At 43.6% G+C, this 26132-nt stretch overlaps 1 protein-coding gene across 1 annotated transcript in view; it reads right to left on the reverse strand.

Annotated features, from left to right (window-relative positions):
• The window catches only part of LOC126535780 (rho guanine nucleotide exchange factor 17-like), a 241754-nt gene that overhangs the window by 15525 nt on the left and 200097 nt on the right, over positions 1-26132 (reverse strand). The window contains exons 11-21 of the mRNA XM_050182574.3: positions 25991-26085; positions 25081-25193; positions 19714-19823; positions 19494-19585; positions 17265-17532; positions 13250-13381; positions 7898-7950; positions 6629-6737; positions 6360-6446; positions 6212-6279; positions 3521-3669 (exon numbers count right to left, since the gene is read on the reverse strand). Coding sequence (XP_050038531.2) covers positions 3521-3669; positions 6212-6279; positions 6360-6446; positions 6629-6737; positions 7898-7950; positions 13250-13381; positions 17265-17532; positions 19494-19585; positions 19714-19823; positions 25081-25193; positions 25991-26085 — 1276 coding nt within the window. The remainder of the gene's footprint in view (positions 1-3520; positions 3670-6211; positions 6280-6359; positions 6447-6628; positions 6738-7897; positions 7951-13249; positions 13382-17264; positions 17533-19493; positions 19586-19713; positions 19824-25080; positions 25194-25990; positions 26086-26132) is intronic.

Below are 26132 nucleotides of genomic sequence, written 5' to 3' on the forward strand. Positions count from 1 at the left end.
TTTGCCCCCATCGAAATGCAGCCGCTGTAGCCGGGATTCGATCCCGTGACCTTGTGCTCAGCAGCCTAACACCATAGACACTGAGCAACCACGGCGGGTGTTTACTGATATAAAAGAAATGACGTTTCTCTTTAGTGTACCTTTAAACTTTTGCCGTCACAGGGCTGGCCTGGCACCCTTCCCTCCGTGCCCAATCTATGGAGAAGATGCGAACTATGACAACCTTTTATTATTATGTCACTGTTTTTCTTCTTTGAGGGAACAAATTATAGAATCATGATTTAGACAACTTCGTTAAATTTTTTTACATTCTTTCTCAGCATGGGAGAAATTTAAACAACATTTTTCATCATTGTAGAGTGGCAATATTCCCAGTGGCACATATCTAGTTACTCAAGTTGCCATCAAAGATGCTCATTAAAGAGCAGCACACAGCTACTGGCATATACCGAGTATAGAGGCTGAGGTTAAGTCCACTAAAACCATGTGTGAGTCAGTGAGTGAAAGGCCTGAGAACTGTTTGGACCAATGGCAGGAACCTAAGAGGGCATCTTCCTTTTTTTGTTGTTCTTCTTCTGACCTCGCAGCATGAGGCACGAGACACAAGCAGCAGTGCACGCCATATATAAAAGGTGGCCGTGGAGGACGACAATGGCTGCTAGAGGGCTCCCCCCCCGCCCCTTTAGGAGCAGTGGTGCCCAAGAAACAGCCTTTGATGTCTGGCGATCGGGTAGATCTGTCATTTCAGCAGTTGTAGAATCATTCAAAGTGGATGACGATGATGAGGTTGCTAGGTAACCTGGTTTGACCTTGTCTATCGAGGTGACTTCTGAGAAAACAGCAGGCACAAATGGTTGCTATGCTGCTCGGGGGAAATACTAGCCACTAAGAGGTCATCGAGGTATGCAAAGACAAAGGGGAGGCCCTGGGTGACCTCGTTGATGTACCTTTGGAACATCTGAGCAGCGTTTCCCAGCCCGCACGCCATGCGGATGAACTCAAAAACCCGAAATGGTGTCACAATTGCAGGCTTTGGGATGTCCGCTGGCTCAACAGGGATTTGATGGTAGGCCTTCACTAAATCTATCTTGCTGAATATTACCTTTCCAGCTAAGTTGGCTGCAAAGTCATGATAGTGAGAGAGTGGATAACGATCAGGGACGGTGCGTGCGTTGAATGCACGGTAGTCACCACATGGACACCAATCCTCTAGGCCATGCTTTGGTACCATGTGGAGAGCTGAAGACCAACTGCTTGTCGAAGGATGCATGATACCCAGTTACAGCATGTGGAAGAATTCTCTCTTTGCGATGGCAAGGCAGTCACCAGCGAGGCGTCTGGGTCGGCAGAACACTGGGGGCCCTGTCATGACAACATGATGTGTGACATTGTGACATGATGTGTGACATTGTGACGTACTGGCAGCTCAAGATTGGAAGGTTTCACGATGGCTGGGAAGTCTGACAGAATTGAGGCGAATACAGATGATGGTATCTGGGGTACTGTTCTAGTGGTTGATGTCACAGGCACGAGAATGCCTTGTATAGACATCCTAGCCATCTTGTCCACGAAGCAATGAGTGCGGAGGTCAACACTGAGGGCAAAGTAGGTCAGAAAATTTACACCCAATATGGCCATGTGCATGTCTGCAACAATAAACACCCATCAGAAGGTGCGTCAGAGACCCAAATCAGTGGTAAGAGAGCACTGGCCATATGTGTTGATAGAAGAGCTGTTGGCCGATGAAGGGGCGTGGTTTTTTTTTTGGCACGCTGCCGATCTAGTTGCGCAGCAGGAACAACACTGACCTCGGCACCTGTGTCCACGAGAAATCGTTGTCCAGCAAGCCTGTCAGTGACACAGAACAGGCAGCTTGTCATACGGCAAGAGTCTCCAGCCACCATCGGTGACTCTGCGGCATGTTTCCCTGCCAGCTGCAAGGGGAATGGCACTGGTGCACACTGGCATCGAATTTGTTGTAATACCAGCAGCATGCGCCATGACGAGGAGCAGAACAGGAGCTGGACCGAGAAGGAAATCTCGGACCGCAATCGTGGTCGTGCTGATGATGGTGAGGTGATGACCGTAGAGCAGTAATGGTCCCAGCAAATTCGCCAGTCTTTTGCTCAGACAAGTCTGCCGATCTTCGAAGTGCGACAGCAGAGTGATCGTTGTTGCCACATTACCTCTTGTTGAATAGTCCGCAATGCGGTCAGCCAGCTCTGCAAGAGTTGAGGGACATTTCTTCTTGTGTGGTATCCAAGGAGATCACCAGATCCTCCAGCAGGCACTGAAGGAACAGTTCACGCTGCAGCGGGTTGTTTGCATCCAGCCTGCATTCACTGAGGAGCCGCTGCATACGACGTAGAAGTTCTGACGGTTGACAGTCGCTGAGCTCCGCTTTCTTGAGAAGCTGCGAGAGGTGCCTGCACGCAGACACAGAATTGCGATGCAGCACCGTCATTTTGAAGTGGTCATGGGGGTTGGTGTCACGAGGTGCATCACAAACATCTTCAAACTCCTCAACCACCTCTGTAGGGAGTGCCGAGACAGGATGGAAGAACTTTGCACGCTGCGAGGTAATGCACCAAAGGTCGAAGATGGCCTCCACCTTGTGCAGGATTTTGTGGCGGTTGAATCTGCACCGTGGCAAGGCCCTCTGCATTGGTCGTTGGTCTCTCGTTCATGGCCTCGTCCATGGCGTCGTGCTCGCTGTACAATCACATCCGAGTCACCATGTTATAGGGACCGAGGTTAAGTCCACTACAACCATGTGCAAGTCAGCAAATGAAAGGCCTGAGAACTGTTCGGACCGATGGCATGAGCCAAAGAAGCTCTCTTTTTTTTGTTATTCTTCTTCTGACCTCGCAGCTCACAGCACGGGGCACGAGACACACGTGCCGGAATGCTCCATATATAAAAGGGGGCCAAGGGGGATGACGATGGCTGCTAAACCCAGTAACCCAAGTTGGTGTGAAAGAGGTTCATTGAAGACCAGTACGAACTGAATGGCACATACCCAGTGCTTCAAGTCAACATCAAATATTTTCTTCTTACAGCGGTTCCTACCCGGTACTGCATCTACTGTGACCTATGTCGGCATGAAATAGGTTTGTGGAAGAGCGGCACATATATACACATCGCCACATACTCATTGACCCAGGTTGCTCCAACAGTTGATTTCGAACCCTGTTCCTTCGGCACAGCAGCCCAGTGCACTACCCATTAGACCACGAACTACCCAGTGACCCAGCAAGGCTGGGAGAAATGGATGGATACAAACATAGATACTAACATAGATACAAACATAGATACAAACATGCATGGGTACTTAGCCCTCAGAGAGTGGGTGAAGTACCCTAAGGATGCTGATGCATTAAAATTGCAGTTTGTATTAAGGTTGTTTTCACTTAACTTGTGCATCCTAGGAACTTTAGAAATCGTAAGTGGCATGGACTCCACATGTCTTCCGTGAGAATAATGGAATTGTTGAAATGCATTTGACGCCATTTCTACATACCTCTACTTCTAACGATGCAGTGCTGAGAACCTTGATGTAGTTTTGGCAGCCGCACCATAACTTCCCAGCAACAGCCAGCATTCGCAGCACTGGTGCCACACTGCTTCCCACTTGCACTTTCCGAGGATCATTCGTGTTCCACCCACCTCCTGGAAAGTGGCATTATAGTTCATGAGAGTGGCTTGTTGGGCTACTTGGTACATGGTTACGCCATAAGAATGCCAGCAAATGATTTTTCCTTTTTTCAAGTTTGCTGGCATTCTCCTGGCATTGCCATTATAGTAACTGACAAAGCTGTTTTTGCATAGCGATGTGTACAGTTGGCTAAAAAAATGTAACGCAATTAAGTTGCATGCTATACCTGTAGCACTGGACGATGTGTAGGCTGTGGCTACAGTGATTGGTAGAGGCCATGTTGCATGTTACAAACTAAAGTGGACTCCACTTAACATGTAGGCATACATGAAGTGACTGAAGATCTGTCCGTTTAAATGGTAGTTCAGCTTAACAGAAGTCTACCAAATTTATGGGGTAATGAAGTGCCCTCACTTTAGATCTTGTAAAAAAATCCAGCTTAACAGAATTTTAAAGGGCAACCGCCATACAGTAGCAATACAGCCATCAAGATGACGTCTCATTGCAGTCATATAGGTGGCAAGGCTAAAACCAGTGATTGCACAATTTTGCCCGTTTTTATGCTGTTCCCAGAAGTTTCCAGAATAAAGAAGTCACAAAAAGAAAAAAAGAAGAAAGCTGCATTTCTAGTAGCATAAACCTGCATTCCAGGATATAGGAGTATGCTATCCACTTGAGAGATTTCACAATACTAAACTGCATACACAAGTTTAATACTAAGCTGCACAACCATTCTTTCTTTGCTAATTGCATGTCCTAAATTTTTACCAGCAGCTGTGCAAACCCATAAGCTGATCATAACTTGCAAAAGTGCAGTTGCAACACTTGGTTGTAACAGACACAAAAGCTACTGGTGACGATAACGACATTTATTGCAAGAGAAAAGACACAGTGATTAGCCCATAGTAGCCACATGCAGGGGCACCAGTAGGACAGGCCTAGCCTCCAGTTAGGCCACCCTTCCTTCGAACAACTTTGAGTACTTTAACCAGCAAGCATGAGCTCCATATTACTAGCTGCAATGTTACAATGGGTTTTGAAATAAGATGATTCCAATGTACAGTCGACTCTTGTTACAACAGACCCTGATAATCCGATAAAAAATGTTTGTTTTATCCAAAGTCTGTAATATCTAAAATGCCTTACTTCCGAAACTTTCGTCGTAACGTCTAGTAACTTTATTTCAATGCGTGAATGACAAACGTCGAAAGTAAAAAAACAAATAAAAAGGTCACAGTTTCGCACAAGAGGCGAATCATAGATTGCGACAGCAAATAAAGCAAGGAAGTGACATTCGTGCTGTCCCTCGCTTCAACGTTAACTAAACGTCGAAAATACAGCACATACGAAGCCACCGGCACCGGGCACACTTTGACCACATTGCAGATCGCTTTGAAGATGAGGCTCACGCTGGCGCGTAGTTTGTTCACAGCACACATCGCTTTCAAGATACGGCACCCACATGGGCGCGCACTTTGTCCACATTGCAGATCGCTTTCAAGATACGGCGCCCACGTGGGCACCCACTTTGTGCACATCGCAGATCACTTTCGAGATACGGCGGCCGCACCGTAAGCAGTAGCTGCCGGAGTCTAACACCCCTCCCCTCCCGTGTCTCGCGCGCAAGAGAAGACTGAGCATTTCTGCCCCACATTCCTCCCTCGCAAGTCAGTTGTCAGCCCTTTCTACACGGCAAAAATACGTGTTATACGCTTGATTTTGAAAAAAATTGCAGCTAATTTCTTCCACTGTAGGCAATAGCCTTGTAACCAGTAGCGCGGTCCATTAAAGGCAAACTTCGTTGCATTAATAAAACAGGTAGAACGAACTAAGGTTGAAATATGATCCGTTATATCTGAAAGTATGATGTACACGGGTTCGTTGTAACGAGCGCACATTCTATATCATCAGAAATGAAGCGATATGAAACTCGCACTTATTATTCAGTGTTGTCAACATCACAAATGCATATGGAACATTTTTGAGTTGGTCATGTTGTCTGATCTGAGAGTTTGATCTGAGAATAGGCGTTTTGACACAAATCTCTGCCTTCCTTACTGGGCATCAGGCGGCCATTGCCTGCCTTGCTTCCCTCGTGTCCATATCATTCCCTTCATTCTAAAGACAAGCTATTGACACCTGTATTTTTAAATGACAACTAAATGAAAGAGACAATGAGGATACGAAATCGATTCTATGTAATAATCACCAGCACTCATATACTAGCACTTACCATCACCAGCACTCACGCTTGCTGGCAAAATATTTTTGTGCATTTAGCTGCTTACATTTCTGATGCCTATAAAGATGCCAAATGCTGTATGGTTGCATTAAACAGCTTTCTGTGCGACGTCATCAGTAATGCCAGGTGCTGCTGCATGAAAGCGCTGCCCACATTACTGGCCATGCATTCATGCATTGGCAGTTGAAGCTTTGTGTGTAATGCAGTTATTGTAACACACGCTGATTTAGCGACACGCTTGTCAATACATTGTTGTATATCCCTTCTTCGCACATGCGGTACTCCTTCCGAGATGAGCAATGGTGCCACCTTACCAGGCTCTCTTCTGTAGATTGCAATTTCCCCACTTGACAATGATACAAACACACGGTTGTCAAGGTATCTGCAAAATAATGACTTACTGTGAGACATCACACCTTTCTTTCCTCTTGAGAATATAAATAGAGTTCCAAAGAAACATACATGATGCAATGAACTGCTGCTGAGTGCTGCACCTTCATCTTGTTCTTCTTTATCCTGATATTATCATTACAATTGTAGACGTGGATGCTGAAAGAAAAAAACGTTGTTAAGCACAAGTCTTCAGATAAAAAGCTGCCAGAACAGTACTGGAGAATTAAAATCTGACAGCATGCAGAATGTTAATGAAACACAGCCACACTAGATATTTTATGCCTGTATATTACCATGCCTGGATCTGTGCTAGATATAACAATATAAGCACATCTTACCAGCCATCTTCAGTTCCTAACCACATGGTAGGAAAGTGATTGTCAGTTTCTTCAACTTCTTCCTTTGGCACTTTAGAGCTTTCCTGTGGCTTTGTTTGATGTTCTTCTTCTAAAAAAAAAAAACACACAAATAAAGGGTCAGCAAGCCAGAAGTGCTAAAATACAGTCAGCTTCCCTATTATTCAAGCTCAACCTAATGAAACATTTTGTAGCAGAAGAACATGATGACAATTAACATATTGAATGAACATCTTGATGGGGCAGCGCAAGACAACAAAGACAGAAAGCAGGAAACGCACAGGACAGCACTGAACTCACAACTAACTTTATTAGAAGGCATACACGGAGTTAAGTATCGCAACCTATACCCAAGTGCTCTCCCATTGATAGTGTCATTATTAGTGCACAGGCAAACAGCAAAAACCTGTAATCTAATGCTACACTATGAAACGGTCTAAAAATGCAAATTCACTGTCATGCAAATTTAATGAAGGCATGCTTACACAGCACGATTCTTCTTTTTTTGATATGGTAGGCCTCAATAATCTACCTCGTAGTCTGATTGCTATGTGCATAAAAAATTGTGGCGTCTTCATAGATTGGAGCACACCCATGCTCAGAGCAATGCCGCGTGACGTGTGAGTAGGCATTACCCGCTAGCGAGCGCCTATCCTCTGACAAGCTAATGTTCAGGCATCGACCTGTAAGGTGATATAGACGTGACTGCAGGAAAACGGAATAACTCACAACTGATAAAGTTAGTTGTGAGTTCAGTCCTGCGTGTTTCTCGCCTTCTGTCTTTGTCGTCTTGCACTGCTCCTTCAAGATGTTCAGCCAGTACTTAACTTGCCCAAATGTTGATTCTTGTACAATATTGTTAAAAAATTAAATTATGGGGTTTTACGTGCCAAAACCACTTTCTGATTATGAGGCACGCCGTAGTGGGGGACTCCGGAAATTTCGACCACCTGGGGTTCTTAACGTGCACCTAAATCTAAGTACACGGGTGTTTTCTCATGTCGCCCCCATCGAAATGCGGCCGCCATGGCCGGGATTCGATCCCGCGACCTCGTGCTCAGCAGCCTAACACCATAGCCACTGAGCAACCACGGCGGGTTGTACAATATCGTGGAATGCACACTTCAGAAATAGAAGTAGTTCAATAAAAGCAGTATTGTGTGCTTTTAGTAAGTAGAATCAGTTAAGTCTTTATACTCCAAGCCTTATTGAAAGTAATACTTATTGCAGCATTGAAGCACTGCTTTGTACCTTGAGATTCACTGTTTGCCTCTTCTTCCTCCTCTTCATCTTCACTAGATTCACTGAAAGTTATAAGAAGCAGGTATTACATCTTGAAATACTTACAGACAATATCCAAGGCTTCACACCAAGTTGAAAACACACAGAATGTTAAACATAACTTGATAAGGAAGGAAAAACTAAAATCAAATGGATGTTTTAGTTACTATACGGTAACTTGTTGACAAATAAAACAAGTTTCCCAAGAATTCATATAAATCCTTGTAATGAATCACTTGTACACTCCCTTTAAAATGAACAAGGGTCCCTGTGGGAGCCAGATCTGTTTTTATTTTTTATTCGATTTTTTACTTTGCTGTGTTCACTATCATACATTTTTGACATCTTGGCATGTACAGACCGAGCTAAAGGTTTTTCAATCAAAATTTCCTACTTTACCAACTAGTTATGTTATAGAGAACTCCCCTAATAAGTTTTTCACAGGACTACAGTAAAAGAGCAGTCGAGGAGACTATTACAGAAGATTATGACATATAGGGATCTAAGGACCTTCTTGCTACCAGTGATGTTATAATCTGGAAAACGTAACAGCGATGAATTGTTAGGAAAGTTACACTGTACACAATATGCCAGTAGGAAAGAGAACACCACATATACATTTTAAGCCATTGGTTTTCTATGTTCCAATATAATAAATGTTTCATGAGAGGTATTCTTCAACATGACAGCTATATAGCCAATAACAATAAGTGAGGTTCTGATCTATACATTTGCAGGATTCACTATTTGACTGCAGATTAGGTGATCTCCTTCATATGGGTGTACACGGTAGTCCTTTATGAAAAGAAACACACAAGTGTGTGGCCCATACTCTGTGGAGGCTGCTTTGAGCGCCAGCGAGTAGCAGCAAGGGGAAGCGTGTCCACTTGTGGCATCATCTATCAGTGCCCAGAATAGCCAGGCATGGCTGATAGGCAAGGAAGGAAGGAAAACTTTATGTGGTCCTGCAAGTAGTGATAATTAATCACTAAGCGGGCCGCTCCCACGTTGGGACCGGAAGGCCAAGCCTCACGGCCACATCGTGAGCCTGCTGGACAGCCCAGAATTGTTCATCCAGGTCCGGGCTGCGAAGTGCAGCCTCCCACCTGGACGCATCCTTGATCGCCGAGTCTTCAATTCTTTCGCAAGACCAGAGCATGTGTTCGAGTGAGGCTAAAGCACCACAATCTTGGCAACAAGGTACTGTATACGTCTCTGGATAAAACATGTTTAGTCTCCGTGGGCAAGGATAAGTACCAGTCTGTAGTAAGCGTAATGTAAGTGCCTGAGCCCTGTTTAGTTTAGGATGCGGCAAACTGTAAACCCTGCGATTAAGAAGGTAATACTTCGTGATTTCATTGTATGTGGAAGGGGAGTCTCTATTCTCGGGGAGTACCGCCACGCCGTTGCGCGGGGCAGAGCGGAGGGTAAGATCTCGCGCTGCCTCATGAGCGGACTCATTGAGATTCGGAGGGGCTCCCTCAATCATCCCAAGGTGAGCAGGGAACCAACATAAGTAATGTTGAGAGATCTCACATGTCTGCATAATTTTAAAAGCAACCTTAGCCACCGAGCCCTTCTCAAAGGCCCTAACGGCCGACTTTGAATCGCTATATACAAAAGGCCTGCGCCTGTAAACCAAGGCGAGCGCAATAGCCGCTTGCTCCGCGACCTCTGACCTATCAGTCCGAACGGTAGCAGCGTTAACGAGACTGCCCTCATTGTCCACGACAACTATAGTAAACACCTTTCTCTCCTCGTTAAAAGAAGCATCGACGAAGCCAACCTTCTGATTCTCAGCACGAATGAGTCTCAGTAGGCAAGCTCCCCTGGCCTTTCTTCTACCAACATTTCGCTCCGGATGCATATTCCTGGGAACAGGCTTGACGTGATACCGATTACGGACCTTCACGGGAATACCGACATGAAGCTGCGAAATCTTCTCCTGAGGAACACCTAACTCTCTCAGAATCTGCCGACCCGTGCTAGTCGTAGAGAGACGCACCATCTGCGTCCTCTCCTGAGCCTCAGCTATCTCATCCAACGTATTATGAATTCCCAGCTGGAGAAGTCGGTCGGTGTTGGTGCACATTGGCACTCCCAACACTTTCTTCGTGATCTTCCTAATCTGCGTGTCAAGCTTCTCCTTCTCCGATGGTTTCCATTTGTGCATTGCCGCCACATAAGTAAAGTGACACAATACAAATGCGTGCATAAGTCTAATGAGACTATCCTCCTTGAACCCCGTCTGCCTGTTGGCCACCCTCTTCACTAGGCGTACCGCATTGTCTGTCTTGGCAATGATCTTCTGGATCGTCAGCGTGTTGGCGCCGTTCGACTCAATAATCATCCCCAGAACCCTGATCTTATCAACCCTAGGTATGAGATCGCCATTTCTTGTACGAAGCTGAATGCTCAGCTGGTCCACGGGGATCCATCCCCTTGGCTTGCGTCCCCTTCTAGTGGGACTGTACAGCAACAGCTCCGACTTGGAGGGGGAGCACCTTAACCCCGTCGGGTCCAAATAATTCTCAATCGCATCTACTGCCTCCTGCAGAACACTTTCGATATAGCCCTCACTACCACCGGGACACCATATGGTCACGTCATCTGCATACATGGTGTGCCTAATCCCCTCAATCTCCAAGAGCTTCTTGGTCAATCCGACCATGGCCAGATTGAACAATGTGGGCGAGATGACGGCCCCTTGAGGAGTGCCCCTGTCTCCAAGATTGAACATCTTTGACTCCAGCTCCGCAACCTTCAAGGTAGCCTTCCTGCCTGACAGGAAGGACCTGACATAGTCATGAAAGCGCGCGCCGAGGCCAAGATCCGAAATGGACTTAAGAATATAAGAGTGCCGAATGTTGTCAAAAGCCTTCTCCAGGTCCAGCCCTAGGATGGCCCTAACGCCCCTTCCATCTCCATCAATGACCTGATGCTTGATGAGCTTCATTGCGTCTTGAGTCGACAGCCCGGCCCTAAAACCAATCATAGTGTGGGGGTAGACCTGGTTCTCCTCAAGGTACCTTGTAAGCCGATTAAGCACCGCATGCTCGGCTACCTTGCCCACACACGAAGTGAGCGAAATAGGCCTTAAGTTATCGATGCTCGGGACTTTGCCAGCCTTGGGAATCAGCACCGTGAGAGCTGTCTTCCACTGCTCCGGAACCACCCCATCTCTCCACATAGCGTTAACCTCCCCGGTAAGGTACTTGATTGACCTATCGTCCAGATTTTTCAAAAGCTTGTTCGAAGTCCCGTCCGCTCCGGGAGCCGACTTGCTCTTAAGGTTATGCAAAACCGTGCGTACCTCTTCCACAGAAAAGTCCTCATCTAGGGAAAAGTTGTCCTCTCCCGTGTAGGCCTGCTCCGTCAGAAAAGCATCCGGGCCCGCAACAGGAAGGTATTTGTTGGCCAGCTTTTCAACCAGCTCTTCCTCCGAGGCAGACCCCACTGCTTCGTGTACAGCTCTAGCAAGGACGTGCCCCTGACTAACCCTTGTATTGGAGTCGTTCAGCAAATGCTTAAGCAAGCCCCACGACCTCCCGTTGCGCACCTGCTCGTTTACCGAGTTGCATACCTCATGCTCAAGCGCATGCTAGAATTAGCTGCACATCCTTCCTTACGAATTTTGTGCAAAGATTGGGGCCTGCAGTGCAGCATCTGCTCTTACAAAACCGCACTCAGTATGCAAGCACACGAAAAACATGAAAGTTCCAACATATGCCAGATAGTCATTAGGTACTCCCAGCATATATTAATGTGTAAGCATCCTAGGGCTACTCCCCTCAGAACTCTATCCCCCCATCCATCTGTCTGTAACGTGTGAAATGATACACTGCATGTATAGGTATACATGAGGACCTATAGAAATATATATGAGAATGCCATATGATTACGTGTGCCTACTCAGATTTATGAATATGACTGCGTATAGTGAGTACTGAAGAGGTATAGGAGTAATTAGGGTAAAGATGACTAATATGATTAATTAAGGGAAAATTAGATAAGTGTAAGGAATATTATTTGAGATTAATTATGAATAGTAAGGCCAATTAAAATAATTTATGCTAAGTTATTATGTTATATTAAGACGATGAGCAAAACGTGAACAAGGTGAATGCAGGAGCCAACGTTTCGACAAGTGGACTTGTCTTCTTCAAGGCGACATATGTCGCCTTGAAGAAGACAAGTCCACTTGTCGAAACGTTGGCTCCTGCATTCACCTTGTTCACGTTTTGCTCATCGTCTTGAATTTCCATCTCCCGCATTCCCCGTCTTTTCTCTATGTTATATTAAGTTATTTGTGTCAACCAAGAGTAACTAAGGTTAAATCGACGGAGTCTAATCAAGAATAATTAAGGGTACTTGAGATTAGCCCGATCTAATAGGTAATCTAAGTTACTTATACAAACATATCTGCCATGTACTTAATCCTAATTAAGTAATTAAGCAGATATCATTATAAAATAATAAACCTAATAATTCCCAAACGAATTAATTAGGTTTAATTACCTAAGCCAAAGTGCATTGCTCTCCCTTAAGTTGCTCCAAATAAGGTGAGGTTTATTCATGCTATGCGGGGAAGTGGGGAAGCAGAGCTCCATCCTGCAAAAAAGTACGCAGAAACTCCACTTGAGTTGTCTAAGTATGCCTAAGTCTACCCCCAAATTTCATTTGGCACACCCAAACATTGTAAGTTGGCCCACCCCCAAATTTCAAATTGACCCACTCCGAAATTTCAGTTGGCCCATCCATTAGTTGGTCCATACTCATCCCTATGGGTATTCTTTGATCAATATTTTTTTTCAATCGTTCCTTATCACCTATAATGCAACCAATCATCTACATTTGCACTATTATAACAATTAAATGTTGTAACTTCGCAAATTATGCATTTTTGTGCAGGTACAAGGCATTACACTTTGTGCGTAACGGACAGATCTTGCTGGGCTACTCACCAAAGAATGCTTACACATTAAAATACGTTGGGAGTACCTATTAATTAGCAGGCATATCTTGGCACTTCATCGTTTCCAGTGCGCTAGCATACCAAGTGCGGTTTGCTAGCAGCAGATGCTGTGCTGCAGGCTCATCCCTTGTGCATCCATCAGGCATAGGAGGGAGTCCAGCAGGCACTTGCCTATCAGCCGTGTCTGGCTATTCTGTCCACCAATAGATGACACCACAAGCGGACGTGCTTCCCCTTGCTGGCACTCTAAGCAGCCTCCGCACAGAACAGGCCACACGTTTGCGTGTTCACTTTCATAAAGGAACACCCTGTACATCAGATAAACTACACTGGATTGATGTTCTTACCTGTCAAGCTGTATGTTGCCATTATTGTTTGGCTGGGCTGCTGTGGACTCCTGCTCTTTGCTCTCTGCGTCTGTGCTAGCAAGCGCATTTGATTCAGGTACAAGTGACTTCCTGCGTCCCATTGATGACAGCCTACACAGAAAGCACAACCAAGATAAATCGAAGAGCTCGGGAGCTCACAAAACAAATACTACAACAGGCACTCATGCTGAAAGATGAGTCGTGAAAACAGAGCTTGCTATGCTGTGCAACCATCTCCTGTGTCTTCTTGTGGCAGAGTAAGAGCCTTCATAAATTTGTAACCTCAAATATATACAAAGGTATTCCAAAACAGCTTTTGATGCATGGGGAGCAGCTTGCTCAATGAAAGCTCATGATTATGGAACTTATTTCAAGTGAATGAGATGTGTCTTGTTTATTCTTCAATAAGGGCTGCACTTAAAGGGTCCCTGAAACGGTTTGGGCAAATTATGTAAAAATTAAAACATTAGTAAAACATTTGTGCCCCGATTTAAGTGAAGTGTCTCAAATTAAGAGAGCTAAGGATGATTACAAGCTACCCTCCTAGCCATGCTTTTCCTCCTCAACTTGTTCGCTGAGTGATCGGGGCTAAGTTCCACCTTCACTGGCTCTGGGTCTGATGTGACATTGTGTTGTCTGCTTCCAGTTGTCTTGGAGCCAGCATGTGAAACCTCTCCAATCTCAACGCTAGCCGCCTGGCCATCGATCCCCCCCTCAGAGATATCCAAGCAGCATGTGTTGCAAGCGTTCTGTCGCAGTGCCAAGCGTATCCAGTATTCTCGTAACCTCAGGCGAGCTGGAAATGGGAAATTTTGGTGCACGGGCGGTGGCGTAAAATAAAGCCCCTTCATACTACTACCGTTGTGATGAAGGGGCTTTAGCGTAAACGTTAGTAGCCTGAGCAGCCTAGATGGTGTAGCCACCTGGTAGTGCAGAGCTTAAGAGGAAGCTTTAGCTCGGGTGCTCCTATTTAGATACATGTAAAAGGAGAATTCGTTTTTCTCGGCAACCACTGCACCAAATTTGACGAGGGTTGTTGCCTTTAAAAGAAAACTTTAAAATCTAGTGACTGTTGGTTTCTAATTTTTGATTTACGTCTTTAATCTTTTATTAAAAATTGGCAAAAATCGCAAATTTTCAAAAAAAGGAACTATCAAGTTTACAACTCTGTAACTCAGAAACGAAAAATGATAATACAATTCTGTGAATTGCATATAATAGTACATCTAAAGCGGACAAAATATATATGCTATACATGAATCTCAAAAAATTTAGTAATGTGGATATACAGCTTTTGCAGAACCTTTGTAAACAACGTAACAAATTCACGTAAGATATAAAATGACATATCAAATTTGTCCGCTTTAAATGATCTAATGGATGCCATTTACAGAACTGCGATATCTGTTTTTGATGCAGAGTTATGAATTTGTAAACTTCGTTCTTCTATTTTTTTCGAACTTCCGAATGTTTGAAAATTCTTTGAACAAAATCCAGGACCTAAATCAAAATTCCGCTTCCAACAGTCACTAGAATTTAACTTTCTCTCTCAAGTGCAACAAATATCATTAAAATCGGTCCAGGGGTTATCTCAGAAAAACGTTTTTTGCGTTTTACATGTATTTGAATAGGCCGCATCGGAGTTGGGCCCGAGCTAAAGCTTCCTCTTAACCTGCCAAACACAGAGCTACTATTGCTGTAACCAAGTGTAAAACATTTTCAACATTTAAAAAGACAATGTGTTCATGATTGCGCTCCTGCCGATAATTTGCACCAGCAGCAAAGTGGAATACACTGGGTTACTGCTATAGCATTAGCTCTGTCTTTGTCTGGTTGAGCTCTGTGCCACCAGGTGGCTGTACCGTGCAGGCCGTTCATGTTTGCACCTCTGAGCACTCATCCGGTAAAACGCCCAGTTCGCTTGTGCTTGTGTTTGCCCGAATACTGGACACACTAAAACCTCTATTATGGTAGTAATACTCCGTCATGAAGTGATGGCCGCAAACGTGTGGATCCTGGTGCTGATTGGATACCCCCAGTCAGGTGCACTGCAGCCACTTCACTCGTCTGCTATCTTGCAGAAGGACATGTAATAGCTTAACATATTGCTGATGGCTACGTTTGAAGCCCACAACACAACAAGGGCGAACCGCACTGCTCACAAAAAAAGCTCGAGCCAACACTGATTGCGCACCTCGCATCTACATGAAGCATGTTGTAACACAAGAAGATGACACTTTCTGCATGCCAGAAGTGCTTGAGCGTAGGGATAAATTGTCACTGTGTATTCTCTTTCTGTCACTTCTTTACAGCAAAGCTGTTAAGGGCTAGTTCCTCCAGGATCATGTCCGTGGGTTAACACAAAACTATCATAATCACGATTTTTGCATGTGATGGAGGTCCATCACTGTTACACACATTTTCTTTTTGGCTGGTTTATTAATACTCCGTGCTTGAGTGCTGTGGCAGAGGCGTTCAAATATGTTACGAGTTCAACACACCAGTTCCTCTCTGTTCTCTCATGTAAGCAGCAAACTGTTGACTTTTGCATAAAGCCATAGTAAACATTTCAGCACTTTGCATATAACCTTAATCATGCCAACTCGCCTAAGGCTGTTTCTCACCAATAAACCACACAATGCTACTTTATCCAACCTTTGAGTGACAAGTGCAGCTGGGCACCTTTATGGTGGAACTACACCAAGCAGTGAGCACTCGCTCAGGTGCATTGTGTATGGTAGTGACCAAGTTCTGCAGCACTTGTGTCATTTAACTGCTCAACCTTCGAGAACAATTTTAAGCGTTCAACACAATCCCGAGTTGTCTGGTAATAGTTATTCTGGGCTGCACTTCAGAGCTGTGTTTATAATGTAAACTATGCAAGATAGTGGGAGTAGTGAAGTGCACATGGCCGTTCTTGTAAAACCTGATAAAGATGTCTTTGCTGCCTATGCTGAGCTGAGAGCAGCAAAAGTGCTGCAATTTGTCGGGGAACTTCAGGTGTAAATTTATAGCGGTGCGCCGACGTGTAGATAAGCCACGAGAGCTTCGCAAGTGCTGCACAGTTGCTTGTAATGGCATCTTCTAGCATAGTGGTTGCTATTCCAAGCTTAGCTGTGATGTCATAAGATACCCAAAAGTAAGCTTGTAAAGTAAGATCTTTCAGAAATATCTAGATCTGACACAGCAGGCCACTTCCGAAAAATTCCTTCACACCGCCAATACATTGTCATGAGAATGCATCCTTTTATTGCTCAAATTCTCTGTAAGCTATAATCTCCCTGTGAAGGTTTACCTGTCCGTGCAAGTGACTGGAAAACCATAATGTGAAATAGTTCTAAAAGGGGACCAAAAATCATGTGTGCAAGCTCTTCTTGCAACGAAAACAGACAAAGCAGGTCAATGACACCAGCAGCAATCATCAGCTCCTTATCTACAGTGGAGCCCCTAGTGGCAGCTTCTATCTCTAAAGCAAATTCGGCCTGAAGTTATATGATCAGGAAAAGAAGTATTAAAGGATGCTGGCAAGTGCTTCTTTTCTCCTGCAGGGATGCTGCTGGTTTCTGGTTAAAATGCGTGTGCTTACTTAATGCGTCTCCCTTTCAAAGCATTGAATGTTTGCTCCTTAGAGCTGGTGTCTGGTAAAGTTAAACCATTATATGTGTGCCTTCAATATTTGGCTGATGTTGAACAGGGGCTGTACAAGTACAATGCGTGATGAGGAAGATATATGAAAAAAGCTTAAAAACAAAGGATTTAAAGTGTTGATGTACTTGAAAATAAAACGAGGTTAAGAAAAATTAAATCGCAAATGCAACACAAGAAAGGCATACGAGATTAATGCAATAGCGGATGTCTTATTGATTGCTGCAACCCAGATGAAAAAGATCAGTCAAGCTGTGTATCAGACACGTTAGCTTTGGAAAATGCAAGTTTACTTTGTTTCAGCTGCACAGAATCTATAATGACTGCGTGGCAATGGCAGGCTGCTCACACTGGGCTGGCCGCTGGGATGGAAGCGATGCACAGGATGCGGGCGTTGCAGACACCATTGCAGGACATGACCGTGGGCTCCGGTTGGAGGCTGAGCACGCACACTTGACCCACGTAGCCATCGCTGTTGCAGACCCAAACGTCTCGCAGGCCATGGGCATTGAGGCCCAGGGTGGCCACTGCGCACGTGAACTGCAGTCCCGCCCGAGTCTTGCGGATTGGCACAGGATGCAGGAACTCTGGGGGTGGCCGCCGGTCTGTGGACAGCGCTGCACCAAGAAATTCAGTCCGTCAATGACTGACTGCTCTTCTCACTGTTGAAATTTGAGTTTATTTGCCGCACAGGGATTATCAGTATGGATGGCTTTTCACGTAACATTAAAATATAGGTTTGCTCATAGAAAATATGAGTAGTCCAATCTCATTGAAGCAAAGACAAATCAGACACGAAAATAGCTTTGTTATATCTGATATTCATTGTAGCATATATTTATTAGGTGCTAATATTGCTAAAAGAACTTTAAATTTATTTCGTTACATCCAATAATTCCCTCTATCTGTGTTCACCAGACTGAAATTAGACTGAATTCTGATTTAGGCAGTGCCAAACGAAGGCTTATCAATGTAACCTCATTCATTTCAGTTATATAGGGCTTAGCTTCCCAAAGCAGCACATAGGCTATTAGAAATGCAGTCACCTATGCAATCTGGAAATGAACCAGTGACCTTATGTTTCAGCAGCAAAGCACTGTTTTCAGAATCAATGCGCACTCAGGGCAACCGGTAATGCAACTTTCCTGTATGTTGACAAGCAAAAGTTTTGTCAAGGAGAATTCTTGACAAACTTTTCTTATTGGACCCAAGAATATAAATCAATTTGATCAACAGTTTTTCAATATGTTCTTAAATGTTGCTGTTGTAACTCTTCCATGGGCAACACGATGCCCCATATCAAATGATGACTGCACTTAAAACTATTAATCGGATTTGACAATCCTCAGTGGATTCTGGAGTCATGAAATATAATACTTTGACAGGAGGGATCGTGGAAACTAGCCTCCAGAGCTCCTAGCACTTACTCAGTCAAAAAATGCAAAATTTGTGCTTTGGCCCATTTAGCAACATAATTTTTTTATTGACAGCAACAGTGAAGACACACAAGCTTCTGTCAGGTTGTCCAAATTTCCAATCTGGCATCTACCCTGTTTTAACGTTTTCTCAAGCATCGGTACATGCTCAGGAGTGTGTGTTGTTTTGATAATTGTGTTTGACTAATACCAAGTGCAACTTTATTTTTTTCCGCCATGGGTTGCTCGTGTCCATCAGCGTTTCAACAGCACATGTACAACTTATTACGAGCAAACCTTCCCATCTTGTAAAGTATTCGCTCACACAAAAGCACACAGTCAATTTCAGGCCGACCATCGACAGATGCTTGACTAGTAGTCAAATCTCTTACTTTTTGAACACCCACTATGCAAACACTCTTATTCATTCATTTACAATACTGTGAATACTGCACTTTACTGTATAGCACTGTACAAATACTGTACAAAGCATGTGAAGGCCCCAGCACCAGTAAAAGATGCATGACTAGACCAGCTTGCCTACACAGAAAAGCAGTTTGAACACAAAAATAAAGCATGAGGGAGCCCGCGCAGTCTCACCAATCTGACAAGTATTGGTTCACGAGCCTAAAGAATGCATTAAAAAAAGGGACCAGGTGTTTGCTGCAATGGGTCAAAACAAATGCTTCCTGCACAATAGGCGCTCACCCGTTTTCACATTTGCCACAGCTTTCCCACACAGCATGTGCGTCACTCTGGCTAATATTCATGCCAACAAATCTGGATAACTTTTTTTATGATCTGACTTACAGAAATGGAAACTATGACAAAGGCACAGCTTCTCAATATATCAGATTCGTTTTTACTCTTGGTACTTATACTAAAAATAGCAACTTAATGACTTTCATTCATGATCCTTGAGGTGCTTCTTCGAAGTTTCACATAAGAATTCTCAAAACCTCTCTGAGCAATTATTCCTGCTTTACTTTCATTCAAAACACCAATGATCATGATGCAATTAAATGCATCATGGTATACATTGTGAGTAATACACCTTGAAATAAATTGTTAAAACATCAAAACAATGGAAATGAGCATATTTCAAGCTTGCAGTGTGAATGTGCACACCAATATTCTCAGAGTTCTAGAAATCTTCTACTCACCAAGTTTCTGCTTGGCTTCATTGAAGGCAACTTCCCATGAAGACCGTTTTTCCGTGGAAGGGAATATAATGGCTATGTTCTCAACACCCTCTCTGTAATATAAGAGAATCCCATATAGTCTCTGCACTACTCTGTTTACAGCTTACTGTTACAATGCAACAAGCAAATTTGTTTTGAGCACAGTTGAATAAATCACATTTTATGTATTTGGAACACTTACGGAGTGGTCACTGATAGCTGCAGGTTTAGAAGCTGCAAGTCATAGCTTTGCCGCTCAGCAAGCTGCTTGTTCAAGCAATTTGTAATTTCTTTTACTGCATCATCCAGGGTCTGTGAAAAAAATGTTATTTGTTAATTTATATGCATGTCAAGCAGCAATAAAATGACCGTGGTCTCCCTGCTTGAAACAGGAAACTTTGAAGCCCCCACAAGCAATCAGTACTTCTGTGGTTTATTGAAAAATTATTTTTTCCTTGCATTGAGTTCAGACCCAATAATATTGCACCATTAAAAAATATGCAAACAAGACAAAGAGTTCACTGGAAAATAGAGACTTGAGGGGATCAAGATTGGCCAAAACAGAGAAAGCCTCAGGTTGGAGCCACTGTTTCGACAAGAGGATTTGTCTTCATCAGCATCTTGATAAAGAAAATTTGTCAGGGCCTTGACAAACACAAGTTCTTTAGTCAAAACATTGGCTTCCCTTGTTCGGCTACTGTTGACTACTTCAGTAAAAATGTCAAGTGTGAGTTATCTTAATCAGGTGGTTATATAAGTGTCAGATACATGCCTGTTAAAAACAAGTTCTTTAACAAAGCTGGTCAACAAAAGCCACAGGCCTGCACGGCACACACAGTGCAGTCGCAGGGTAAACTGGAGGAGCGTCTCCATATAAGATCATCGTAAATCGATAGAACACGGTAACCGCAAGTACTAAGCATATTTAAAGTCATGTTTTTATTTGCGCACATTTACTGAAACACATAAAGGTGTGCTTTATGATCGGAAAAGTAGGTTGAGAAGGACATGCAGAGGGGCAATAGGGGTACTTTTATGTTTGTAAATAAAAAGTCCAAACAAGAACCGTTGCGTGAAGAGCTGCATCGTGTATTCAACACAAATTCCATGCCAAGGTCTTCTTGCACACTGTACGAACCAGGCTTTGTGGAAATCGTTCGTGTTTATGTTGAAATCACCCATAAAAATGTGGGGCATATCGTGTTGAGAAACAAAGGTATGTGCCAAAAAGTCCGTAATCTTCCTATGTTGAGCACCTGGCGACACATACACTGAGGCAACTACAATACCCCAGCAAAGTATACGTCCGGTGCTCCTACAAGTTTGAATTGCATGCACACACTCATTTTCTTGTTTGTATATTGCCACACCCGAGGCCTGGTGAGCAGTTCTATTTGCTGATGTGATCCACCTGTAGCCAATGATGTCATGTGGACGACCCCACGTCTCGGAGAAACAGAGTGGGGACATTTGCATTAAAATGCAATCATGCATGACGTCATGTCTGTGTGTAGGCAGAGAATGTATGTTGAGAGAGCAGATGGCAAATCGGTGCAAAGCAGTGCAAAGCAACGTTGCATGATTGTGTCAAGGTGATGTCGCAATAGAACACGTTGGGGGGCTAGTTGGTTCATAGCTTTCAAAAAGATGAAATGCCAAAAGAGACAGCCCACTCAAGTCTATGGAATTCGTCATGCAGTGCTCGATCTGGGTTTCTGGCGGTGTGGTAAAACGTGAAGTCGTCTTCAGCATTCGTGATTTAAAGGCCATCAAGTGTAGTGGCTCAACTCAGTGCCACGTACACACATTTCTAGGGGCGACGTTTGTTATAATCATAAATAACGCTAGTATGTGTGCCACCCTGAGACTTATGAATTGTTACTGCACTAGCCTACACCACGGAAAACTGTGTGTGGCGACATGTGATGTCAACCTTACGGTCAAATGTGCATTGTTCCATTGGCACACACTCCCGAGTATACTGCCCAACGGTGCCATCTTAAGCCATGCCAGTCTTCCCGTGGCACCACAGTCAAACCTGAGCCACAGTCTTCTTGCGAGTCCCAACTCGTCTATCTCAGTGTGAGCGAGGTAGATCAGATGAGGTAGTGAGGTAGAGGAGAACGAGGTTCCCAACCACAACACTGACCAGCCCGTCCATTACATCAATGTTGACAGTTATCATAAATGACAAAGCTCCCGGGCCTCATTTTCGTCCGCTCACACGTGAGAGTCTGCGCGGCAATGCTCTTAGGCCTCATTTTCTGCTGCACACACATGACAGTCTTTGCAGCGAAGCTGTCAGGCTGCATTTTCAGCTGAGCGAATGCGACGTTGCTTGTGTAGAAGCTGTCATGCCTGATTTTTGGCAGCATGCACTAGATGCTCGTCACAGCAAAGTATTTTTGCACCGTTTTCTTGAGAACAAACGAAACTGTCCGCCCAGCATCGACAGCAACCTGCGGCTTGTGCTTCTCTCTACACAGTGATTTGCTGAGCCCAACATTGCCTGGTTGCAGCTGCGTGTGTAGCTCTATGAATCACGTCTTCAGCAGCGGTTCGTACCTTGTGAGGAGGCGCCATAACACGTTGCAAAGAGGTAATACAGGTAGCGAGACTACGCGCCGCACATATCACATCCCTTGGTACATGTCATGATACGATGCAAGTGGAAACTGGAGGGTGCAAAACACCCAGTTCACAGTAACAATAACAAGAACGGACTGTTTCATACTGCGCACTAGTCACTTCTTGTTCACTGTGTTTCTCCTAAATGATGATACGTCTCTTTTTCGTCATTATCCTTGTTGCACTACAGATGCAGCATTTTCCTTCCTTTCAACGGATGCACCATCCCAATATGAAAGCATGTGCATGCCCGAAACATTAAAACGTGAATCACTTGGATAAGTATGGCTTTATATGCACCACAATACGTAACTGCAATGCAAAGTGAGCATGTGTCGATGCTACGCGGCACGCCTGTGACAACGCGCGACTTCTCGTGCGCTAGGTGACAGATGCGATGGACACTGGACACCGGCAGCACACCATCGCCAACCAAAATGGCTATTGGAATAAGTCCATAACAGCTTACACTGTAAAATTGAAGTACCATAGGGAACCTCAAGGAACCTCTAAGAATATGCTTATGAAACCTTGATAAAGCTTACACCAAAGACAGCATCACCTGTTTAGTAGCAGTCTCTTGAGCATCGAGCATCTTGGCTTGGAAGTGGCACACTAGACGCCATTGGACAGAATACACCAAGCAAAATCATAACAGCTAGTGCTGTAAAGGCTTTAGCAAGTCCTACAATATTTGTCGCTAGTAATCAGCTATGCTGAAAATGCTTGCAATAACCAGCCTTCAAAATGCTAGGAATGGATCAACGCATCATATACAGAAATGAAGAAAAAAAAAAGAAAAAGGAAATGTAGAGAAGAGCAGCTACTTTCAAGCATTATGCAACCAAATGAATTTTATCTGGCAGTACTACTAAGAAGAAACAAATATTAGGGGTGTGCGAATACTCGAATCGAATATTGAACGTCCGTATAATTCTATTCACGAATCAAATATATAATATTCGATTTTATGAAGATCGGTTTGATTAGCCACCGGAAGGCACGCTGATTGCATTGAATATGCGAGTTCAGTATTCACGCGGTAGGGAGATTCGAGCAGTTGGCACCTCTCTGACTACACGCGAGCACACAGACGAACTTGGCACGCGTCTTTACGGCTGGTTGACTGTGGACCTGAACGCCACTTCAACGGCCCTCAGTCTAACCCGTACACGTGATTTCGCGGCCGATCACTCGCCCTGTGCCTCCCAGTTTGAGAACCTTGGTGGTGCCGATCACGGTCAACGCGTGTGGCGCCGATCACTACGTGAAGAGGTGCCAAGTGATGTGATGTGCATTCTCCGCTTTTGTCTGTCGCACATATTGGCCTTATATAACATGCTCACAATAATCCACAGAAACAACCTGCCAAAAACATGGGAAAACCCTCCTGTTTTCTGGAAGAAAACTAGAAAGCAATACTTTTTAAGCAACAGAAGACTGTCATCAAGCCCAGTATAGCCCACTATTAAACTGAAAACCCCATTAGTATTTAGTACAACATTGCTATTCCTTCAGCTTCTGAAGGAAAAAAAAGCACTTAATTCTATTGGACAGATATTGCATCGATAAAAAAAATTTTTCCAGACTTTCTTATATGAACTGAGTTGTTATCAGTGCAGGCATACTAATTTGGTGTTCCCTTTCATAAGAGTAGAACCTACTACGCATCTCAATTCACAAGTACCTAAATTACTAATAGCTAGCTACCAAAATTCTTGTTAAGTAATGTGGTCAACCTCCCGAGCATGTGCGGCACTGTGTTTATTGCAAAAAATTTGGAAGCATAAAAGTTTAAGTTAATTTTACTGGTATTCGATATTCAGCTGTTTTTCTTAATCCAATTTGATATTGGATTTGAAATCTGCTATTCGGTATTGGCAACCCCTAATAAATATTAACTGGCAAACTACAAAGAATGCGCTTCTACTGTTGAAATTTTAGAACCTTTATTGGTCCAATTTTTGTAGGCATTCAACTTCTATTTCGACCGTGGCAAGACCAGAAGCTTTTTTCGTATGATTCTAAGGTTCAAATTAAATGAAGTATTGTTGGTGCAAGAATGGGGACCTCTTAGGAATTTCGAGTGTCATTAAATTAAGACATGAGTTGAATTAGCCAAATTTCATTTAAGAGAACTTGACCAAATGTTCAGACCATGCCAACCAAGCCAGTACCATGCAGACACAAGGTACTGAAACGCTCCTTTCCAAACAAAATGGCCACAATGCAGTAAAGAAAAGCACACCTCACAGATAATAGTATGCATAACCAGGTGACTTTTGTAACCATCTAAACTTTTTTAAGTTGCCATGTTGACATGCAGCGTTAATAATCAAATGCACACATGTGAAGATACTAAGGCCACATCAAATAGAAAGGTGTTTTGCAATGTGACTACATGTAGAATGTTGCATCAAAATAGAAGCACGTTATAAGCAGCCCTTTAAGCCACCATGCTCGCTTGCTTGTTCAGGCTCAAATTTACCCGAAAATTGACTTTTGTGGTGGGTTTTATTTAACACCATACTTTGATTCAGCAATTACAGCTTCCTCCTGAATAAATCAGAATTTTTAATTGTATACTGGCAATGCCAGGTCCAGAATATGTAGATTTATTATGCATTAGGAACAGCTATGCCATCTATCACAAGGAGGGCAAAATATGTCAGCACTATACTGTCTCTGCAATGGGCATTTTACTTTTCTAGGCTGCGGCACCATATGTTTCACTGAGAAAACTGCTTTTCCCATTCAGCATTGTCACAGATAAACTGTGCTTCTGATTTATGATGCAAGAAATTGGCATGCACTGCACTCAAGCATGGTATTTAACTAAAACATGTGCATATTGTGGACCTAGGCAGCGTATGTAAATCATTTAAGCATTTCAAATATTGAACCACCATTGATTTCCACAATTCAAAATTTTTTTTTTCACCTGATGAGGGCAGTTCAGTCGAGAGGCAAGCTCGGATATCTGTGTTATAACAGACATGTCCTCCTCCAAATTTTCTGCTTCCCGTATAGCCCTTTTAAGTCCTACATCAGCAGCTGAAAGGCAATGTCGTCTTTTATTGACAGCAGAATGACATCCATCTTCAATAGTAATTATTGGTGAATGTAATTTCCTGTTTATTACTACTAAAGCAGGTAAGACTTTCAAATGTATTCACAATACAATCACATAAGTTCAAAGCGTGACAAGCCCTCTAAAAGCAGTGTAGGTGACAGGTCAACAGCAAGAATCAGGGCAGATGACATAGGCACTATGTTTGGGGCTGTCATGCCTGCAGTTCCTGTCTTTGCTACATATTACTTTCTTCTTGAATAATGCCAGGTTGAGAAACAGTGCTTTAAAATTTTGACACTAAACCAACTAGCCCAACTTCACACACTTGCACATTTAAACCTTGAAACAAGTACAGGTAGCTCACCACCTTCTAAGCATCTCAGTGCATCTAAATGTAAAAGTGTCGCCTTGGCGATCTCACAATATCTACATAATATATACTTTAGACACCTATCTACTACAACAGAACATCACCTTGGCATTCACAAAGTTATAGTACCACCAATCCAAATTCGTCAATCTGATGCACTTGCATCCTTTAAGAATGCTGCCATTATAGTTATAGATAGATGTAACTTAAGCTTCTCCAATTTTTACAGCCCTCAAAAGGCACCATAAGCATTCTGAGCTCAATACTGAAATAAACATGGTAGCACTACCACAAGTGCTGGCATGAGCAAAGTCAAGCCCTCAAGAAGAAAGTATGTTCATGTTTTCTTCTGCTATCTATAACAATGCTTGCTGCAAATAAAAAGGAAGAAAAGAAATAGGAACTCACATTTTAAGATGTCCAGGTTGTCAAGAGAAAACCTAAGTAGCAATTTGTACTTGTTCATATCAAACACAGAGAAACCAAAACCAGCTGGAGAACCCCTGCACAAAAGCAAATACGTATATTTTTCGATGCATGATGATGTGTG

The sequence above is a fragment of the Dermacentor andersoni genome, chromosome 4 (assembly GCF_023375885.2).
Source record: "Dermacentor andersoni chromosome 4, qqDerAnde1_hic_scaffold, whole genome shotgun sequence".
NCBI classification, from domain to species: Eukaryota; Metazoa; Arthropoda; class Arachnida; order Ixodida; family Ixodidae; genus Dermacentor; species Dermacentor andersoni.